This window comes from Triticum aestivum, chromosome 6B (assembly GCF_018294505.1).
Source record: "Triticum aestivum cultivar Chinese Spring chromosome 6B, IWGSC CS RefSeq v2.1, whole genome shotgun sequence".
Lineage (NCBI taxonomy): Eukaryota > Viridiplantae > Streptophyta > Magnoliopsida > Poales > Poaceae > Triticum > Triticum aestivum.
In genome coordinates, this window is record NC_057810.1 from 235,801,550 (window position 1) to 235,809,941 (window position 8,392).

The 8,392-nt window shown below is 40.6% G+C and overlaps 1 protein-coding gene across 2 annotated transcripts; it reads right to left on the minus strand.

Annotated features, from left to right (window-relative positions):
* Positions 1 to 490: 490 nt before the first annotated feature.
* LOC123136755 (sirohydrochlorin ferrochelatase, chloroplastic) lies at positions 491 to 6,391 on the minus strand. Of its 2 annotated transcripts, none has more exons than XM_044556246.1 (8): positions 6,111 to 6,391; positions 5,759 to 5,816; positions 5,073 to 5,245; positions 4,756 to 4,958; positions 4,612 to 4,673; positions 1,508 to 1,618; positions 1,267 to 1,359; positions 491 to 896 (listed from the first exon to the last, which is right to left on the minus strand). In XM_044556246.1, the coding sequence occupies exons 3-8, from the start codon at positions 5,141 to 5,143 to the stop codon at positions 792 to 794; spliced, it is 645 nt and encodes a 214-aa protein (XP_044412181.1). In that variant the 5' UTR covers positions 5,144 to 5,245; positions 5,759 to 5,816; positions 6,111 to 6,391; the 3' UTR covers positions 491 to 791. The 2 variants fall into 2 exon arrangements, with proteins under 2 accessions (XP_044412181.1, XP_044412180.1); XM_044556245.1 differs by having other exon boundaries at positions 6,094 to 6,391.
* Between the last annotated feature and the right edge of the window lie 2,001 nt (positions 6,392 to 8,392).

Consider the following 8,392-nt stretch of genomic DNA (forward strand, 5'->3'; position numbering starts at 1 on the left):
AAGCTTTCGGCCGGTGCGCCGGCGCCTAGCATCGCCCAAAATATTATGGACGAGGGAATAGCAATTAGCAAAATCTTGCCGTCTTGGTCCTTTTAATCCCATCAAGGAGAACATGCAACTCATTTGTAGTGACGGATGGCTGTGTGCATCACTATGCAGAGGCCGAGGGTCTTTCCCTCTTTCCCATCAATAGGCATACTGCTATACCATATCGAAGCAATTACATGATTTGTTAAATGGTAAAAATCTTTGAGGAAGTCCAGCTGCAAAGATAAATTCAAGAAAAATAAAGGACTCGTAAATAGCATCTTATACTCCCTCCGTTCCGATTACTCGTCGTGGTTTTAGTTCAAATTTGAACTAAAACCACGACGAGTAAATCGGAACGGAGGGAGTAGTTGACACGACTAAATGGAAATCATACGGCAGCGGAGTTGAGTGATCATACAATGGATCGAGAAGCTCTAGCTGGATCGGGGCAAAGGGTCTAGAATTTCTCAAAAATCTCCGGATGTCCTTCACTTCGGTTAATGTTTCATTCACATCTTACCTGACAAATTTACACATTCTATATCTACAAACTGAACAAACCGTTGACATCCATCGATAAAACTTGTTAACAACAATAGGTTCTGTAACATGGCATGGAACAGGGTTTAACTTGCACAAAATCAAACTTGGGGTCTCAGGCATTTGAGCCGCTCATTTGCGAGAAACAAGGTTGGTGTATACAATTTCCAAAATTATCGATATAGGACTGCTGAGCAAAGTAGCCTCCGTTGTCTTTCCCATCAAGAGTAAAAGCGGCACTTTCCAGTCCCGGCACATACCGCACATGCTTCGACTCCACCTGCAGCGTGCCTCAGGCAGTATTTGATGCGATCATTCATAATATCCTGCAAAGCAACTTTCCCATATTGACAGAAGAACTCGCAACAATTCCTGTTTTTAGTTGATATCAATTCACTGACTTCTTTCTAGAACAAGCATTCACTGAGTCTGAACTCAATGTTAATAACAAACAAAAATCTACAGTCCCTTTTCAACAGAAAAGTTCAACATTCCTTGCCGAAAAAATGCAGCGCATCATTAAAGGAGTGCCTGTTCCTTTAGATCTACACTTATAAAAAGTATCACATTCCTCTTTAGGCATCTAGTTTGCTTTTATATTAACGACAACTCTCGTAAGGATGGACTACTAAATGCATAATTGAGTGTGACACAAATAATCTTGCACAATCCAGAGGAGAATTAATTAGCACATACCACCATAAGCTCATGTAATCCAAGAGGAGCCGTGATGATGTAGGGTACCCTCGAGTGCTCTTTAGAGGCTTCTGATGCTAAAGAAGGAATATCCTGAGAAAGAACAGTGCCAAATTGCATGACAACTCATGTCTTACTGATGCGATATAAGCAATAGAACAGAACCGAACATAGACACCTCTAACATCTTCCGTAATAAGCATTTTAGAACTACCAATCCTGAAAAAAATCAACAACATACTTGCTTCCAGTGTCGTCCAGGGGAAAGGAAATATGGAGTGACAATAACCCGAGATGCTCCCTGCTGCACACATTTTCCAAATGCTTCCTTAATAGTAGGCTCAGCCAGCTCCTTCAATTTGTCAAAGCAAAAGTTTAGCAACTTCATGCATCTCAAAGTGAAAAAATATCTCCAGATAAGAACCAACAGTGATATGATTCGTTAGCACAAAAGCCTCCAGCTTTGAGTTCGAAAGAAAGAAGCCTCCAGCCCATTAATTTAATATAACAAATAAATAGCAATTGGAGAATGATGAAACAAATATCAAAGAGATTTTGGTAATAGTAATACACCTTTCCGAGAAACCTCAAGAAAAAGCATACAGGTCAGTGGCTATACGTTGGTAAATTACCACTCATTAACAAAAGCATACAGGTATAGTCTGTAATGGAGGCCTGCATGAAGGGCAATTGTACTGCATTTTAATGAAGTTAGTGTCGGTGATTAATCTAAACTGCCCTCCTGATGGTCAACTGAAAATGCGTGATTAATTTATAACAAGAGATCCAAAGAAACAGATGCTTATATTTTGACTGAACTAAACCCCAATGTGCAAGCTAACTAAATGTACATGGACACTCCTAATAGAGAATAGCTACAAGAAAACCGGAATGCTTGCGCACAGCATATGTTTCACTTCATGTCCGACAGGCATTTGTAAGAATGCTACATCTTTATACTAACTCAGAGTCACATTATTTGTCATGTCCTACATGTTTTTGTTCAAACTAGAAAAAATGATATTAATGAAATGGAAAGAGATGTCATTTATATCGGCTCGGCTATGAAAGTACATTGTTTGTCTGGTCCTAAATATATTTGTTCAAAACAAAAAACTATTTTTAAAGAAGCGAAAAAGATCTCATTTCTATTGGTTTGTCTATGAAATTGATTTATTAAGTGAAAAGATTATCAAGACCAAGAAGTTGTGAAAGAAGTTTCTTGCAAAAAGGGCGCGGACACTGCCAAAGACCATCAGTGCCTGGTTAATCGCTACAGCGCACTGACATGACAAGGTCATGGAGAATCCTTCCTCTAGTTGCTGGTGCAGATGTTGCTATCTTACTCGCTGCAACCAATGTCCTAATTGAGAAATTGGGGATGGTAATTTCATGCGGTTTTGGCAGGAACCCTGGATCAACTGTTTTTCAGTTGCTGAGATCACATCAGACCTTCTCTTTGTTCTCCCTTTATCGATCCAGCAGAAAGGAACAGTGGCTGGGGCTTTGACCCTTGGTAGGTGGATCAACAATATCAAGGCCCTAATCTCCATTGCCAAGTTTATGCCAGTTCTGAATGTGCTAGGGGTACTCAATGGTTGACATTAATCTTCAAGTATCAGTAACTGGTCGTGGAGACGGGATTCATCTGGAAAATACACATCCAGAACTGTCTATAAAGCCTTTTTTTGGTCACCATCGAGTCTCAGTATGCCTGAGTCATCCGGAAAGCCTGGGCACCCCTTAGTTGCAATATATTTATGTGGATTCCTATCTGAAAGAGATGCTGGACTCCAGACCCCCTTGTGAACCATGGGTTACAGCACAACGAGACCCTTGTGTTCTGTCAGACTACGAGCTGAGACCTGGGCCATTTACTCATCGGGTGCGGCATCTTCAACATGATTTGGACCAGGGTACTGCAATGGTATGATACTTCAGCCAACAGTTGGAGCTCATTTTGAAGAATGGTGAATAGCATCCAGAGGCAGGCTGCAAACATGACAGAAGAAGCAGATTTGATAGCCTGGTAAAGCTGATCGCCAGAAATACGTTGAAGAGAAGGAATGGAAGAGTCTTCGAACAGGAGTATCACAGCTTTACAGCAGGTCTAGGACGACATCAGATCAAATACAGATCGTGGATCACAGTTGGTGCAAAGTGAAATATCAAGGAAGACATACACAATTAGGGTCGTTTTTGGGGGTCACTAGCTACAGGTTTTTGCCCGCTTCTGTGTTGTAGTTGTTGTATCACTTTTTGGGGTTTCTTTTTCCCTGTTGTATTTCTGCTGGCGGTCATACCTTCTAGGCATTATAAAACTCTTTTCTCTAATTTATACATGCAGCTCTTCTTCATGGTCTTGAAAAACGAAATGATTTCTCCATATCCCGAGCTATTTCTTCATGCATGGAAATTGGTTACGACGTCGTATTTCTCAATCTAAGATAAGGCCATTGCAAGAAGTGAAATACTCCCTCCTTTCCAAATTAGATGAAGTTCTAGCTTTGTCCTATGTCAACTTTTATAGGTTTGACAAAGTTTATATAAAAATATATCAACACCTACAAGACTAAATTAGTTTCATTAGATTCTTCAGAAAATGTATTCGTCATATATTTTTGATGTCGTAGATCTTAAATATTTTTTGATAGACTTGGTCAAACTTAAAGAAGTTTGAATTAGGACAAACTTAAAGAAGTTTCAATTAATTTGGAATGGAGGGAGTAGAAGCTAGCAACATGGAACGACACCAAACGCTGGGTTTACTATAAACTTTTAACTGAAGTAGAAAGCTTTCAATATAAGTGAAAAGGACACATATACTACAGCTACATGTGTATTGTCATGCAGCCTATGGGTAAAAGAAGTGCAACAGTGTGTGCAAACCTTCATAAATAGATACACAGGAACTCTTTGGACATATCACTACTGCATAAAATCATGTTAGAGTTCTAAATGTGTGACCTTGTGAGTTGACCAGTACAGGGTGCAGTGCAGTAGCTTAAAAAATAGTATCAACTCCATATGAATTTAATTTGACAAATTTGAAGTGATGACTAAAATACTTTACTCAGTCTGCATCCTAAACATGCTCAATTATGGACAAAGAATTTAGACCTAGAAATACTATGGTAACTTGAACCCCAGATTGCGAGTTGATATAATTGTCAATAGTCTTTCCTTCACAAAATAATGGAAATCTAATGATGCCAACAACTTTCACTTTGCTAATAAGGAAATTTCAAGAGAGCTACAAGCTTCAAGCAAAGCTTAATAAATTCATAATTTGCACCTCCTCATTGAACAAATACAATTTCAGAAAAAACAACAATCAAAACATACCATGTGAGCAGGCTCAACAATATTGTAGCAAGTCCTGGCCTTGAACATGCTAACAAAATCATCTGCAATTTTCAAGCGAGACTAATATAAGGTAGGCGTCAATATAAACACCAAAAAACTCACAAAAAATAATCAGTCCATTACGTAGCATGAGATTAGATTCTTGTCGACGTGACCCGTGATCAACTATGATCACACCATCATTCTCTCCCACTACACAATCATGTCCTACAGAAGTTTCAGGCCTAGACACAGAATTTGGTCTGAAATTTGTGGCCCAATGTCCACTACTTCTTCCAATTGGCAACAACTTTATAAAACCACGGTCATAATTCGTACTAGTGCTCCTAAAGCCAATAAACAAGAAATGGAGTTAAAAATGAATGCAACACAAGAGATAGGAAATGACAAAAATTCAATGGAGGCCGATAAATTAATAAGAACCATCAGCAAAGAAATACCTTAAAGAATATTTGTTTATTGAATTTGCAGTGAAGGGTTGTAAGGAGAGCGACATAGGGTGCATAGACATATTGGAGCACCCACTGTAATTCGTCACTTGAAGAAAATGCAGAAACTCAACTTAATAGGCACCTTCTCCGTAAGATAACTTTCAGACAGGACAACAATATTCCTGATCAAAGCATGCTCATTAGACATTGCAAAATGCAAGAAAAAATAAATCTCTGATACAAACAAAAGGCTCAGCAGTCCCTGCATTTTCCATATAAGCAGATCCACTTCCATTTGGAAAAATTAGTAAGTACATGTATTCAGTGGCATTTAATTTGAAATTGGTTCCACTAGTAACTAGGGCTCAACCTATGCACACAAACCCAATTTTATTAGTATTTAAGTAGAAATAAAACTATCATGAAAGTAGGATTTAAATCGAGCCATTGTTAAATAAGAATAGGAATCTTACTATTATCGGTTAAACAGAGAGAAGGGGGGGGGGGGAGCAGGCTCCGGGCCAAAAACTAGCACTGATAGCTACCCCAAAAAAATAGATCATGCCAAGGCATAGAAAATATGGCTAGATTGCACAATGAATGTAGAATTTAAACTCAATGCTTAATGATCCAACAAAAATAGATAAAACCATGACAAAAACTACAGATAATAGTTGGGAGATACGAAAGAGTACCAAATCAGTGGTTTGATTCATCTATGCCTCCCACCAGTGAAAGGAAGGAAGACAACACCTTCAAGACATCAAAAATATAATTTCATAAGAAAAGGCATAAACATCAAGTGAAATAATTAATCATTGATACAAATATGAAAGCCTCCACTACGACGAGGTAAAACTCCTTTGAGAGACCTATAGGTTTGAAAAAAATAAAAGGAAATGCATCAACTTGAGTTCAGTTCAGTACATACGCATCTTCTATCTCAATTCATTTTAACTTCAGTGCCCCAATTTAGACGCGTCTTCTCTTTCTGTTCACTATAATTTCGATGCACCAATTTAGAAATTACCTGGTCCAAGAATTTACCCGGGGCGAAGCGAAGCAGCAGCCTGGCTGCGGCACGTCGCCGCGTTGGCGAGAAGCAGTGGGGCGCAGAGCAGCTGCGCGAGTCGGCGTTCCTCGGCCTCGGCGGCGCAGCGGAGGCAGGGATCGACGGCAGCAGCACGGCGGCCGAGGCCGGGGAGCACCGCCGAGACCGAGGGGGAACGGCGCGGTCGCGGTCTCGCGGAGCAGCCAGCAGACGGGACTGCGGGGGAACGGGGAGCTGGGCTGCAGGCTGTAGCAGCAGTCGCACGGGAGAGGCCGAAGTAAATTGCAGAAAACACTACTGTTTCGGCCGAAGTAAATTGCAGAAAACACTACTGTTTCTCAAAAAAAAAAGAAGCAGAAAACACTACTCTATTTTTTTCAGAAAACACCGCGTCACGTCTTGTGTAATCTATTTGCAAAAATCACTTCGACAGATCTCGTTCTGTTAAATGAGTTTATGACAAATGGGCCTTTTTTTGCCTATGTGGCCAAACGAGCCGTCCCGACCACCATTAGACAGCGTTAGACGACGCCATTCGCACCAAGTTCATTTTTCCTCTCGTCTGTGCCGCTTCACCGTTTTTCCCTTCCTGCTTCCCGCTCTCTCCCCCCTCTCAGTCCACTCCAGAGATGGCGACTCCGGCAAAACCAGGCGGCAGCCAGCCCGGTGGTGGCACAGGGGACGTGGATCCCGAGCCAGGCGGGCTTTGCGGGAGCTCGAACCCTAGCAAGCCACGGAGACAACGTTGTCGCAGTATTCGGTCGAATACACGGGGCGGGAGCGTTTACCGCGGCGGTGAAGGCCAATCCGACGGGAAGTCACCCTTCGACGGCGTCTAATGATATTTCTTCCCCCTTCCCCCTTCCCCGTCTCCTTTCTCTACTGCTTTGACTAGGGTTAGGGTTACTGTTGTTATAGTCAGCTAGTGTTACTGTTATAGTGAATAAATTAGGTGTTGTTCAATGCTATGATGTGCATATTTTTCAATTTGTATACTGGTTGTGTGTGATTTAGTTCAAATTAGGTTTTGTTTAACCCCTAGGGTTAGGTGTAGTGTGTCAAATTAGTTGCTGTTGAATGTTAGGGTTAGTGTATTGTGTGTCAAATTAGATGTTGTTGAATGGTAGGGTTAGTTGTACTCAAGCATTTATGTTGTGTTGCTTTGTATTGCACTGCTTTTTAATTAAGCAAAGCTCTGCATTCTCTATTGTTTTGTTGTTCCTTTTTAATTAAGCAAAGCTTTGTATTGCATTGCTATGATATGTTTCATTTGTTTTATACAGTTTTAGTTAAGCACTTATATTACATTGTTATGTTGTTTTTATTATTTGCAGTCTGGATGATGAGGTTTGGGAATTAAAAATGCAATTTCATGACAGACAATCTTGAGAGAACTATGATGTTGGCAGACATCACATTTTACAACCTAGTAGCACTAATAGAGACAGAAGAATATGGTTTGAGAGATTACATGTACTATGTCAGGGATCTTGGCCTAGGGATAGAAGGAATGGAAGAAATAGATGGTGATGACAAGCTGGAGGAAATTCTAGCCCACATGGTCATGCAGAAGTAGAAGATATTGAATATGATAGTTGTTAGGGCCAGTTCTTCCAAACCTGCAGATATAGACAACAGTGCCAAATGTTATTGAGAAGCAGATCCCTCTAGAACAAATTGGAGAGCCCCAACTGTATCAGATAGATGATGGAGTCTTGTTCAATGCACGACATATAGATGTAGCAGCAGAAAATTCAGATGCAGCAGCAGAACATGAGCCAATGCTAATACAGTTTCAAATGCAACAGAGCACAAAGATAATGAGCCCCGGAGCCTGCTTTAGGTGATGTAGAAGTGGAAGAAGATTATGTAACAAAAAATTTGGAGGAGCAAGCTCAAATAGAAATTATGGAGGAGATAATCATAAAGGAAATTGAAATGTTTAGGAAGAATAAGAAACAAAAAGAGAAGGGCACTTCTTTGAAAAGGAAAGCTAGAGTTATGGACAATGAAGAGGACAGTGAAGATGATAATTTGATAGAATATGGTGATATCCTTGCTAGGCTTGAGGAGATGAAAAGACAGAGGGATGATCCACTACTGCATTTTGAAGGGGGCACATATGTTGAGGAAAAGTATGAGACAGAGGAGGAGGAACTGTATGAGAGGTGAAGAAGAGGATGAAGATGAGCAAGAGGAGGAGGACTGGAGGAAGAGGACGAAGAGGAGGAGGTTGGACAAGATCTGCAGGAGAAGAAAGAGGCCAAGAGACACAGAA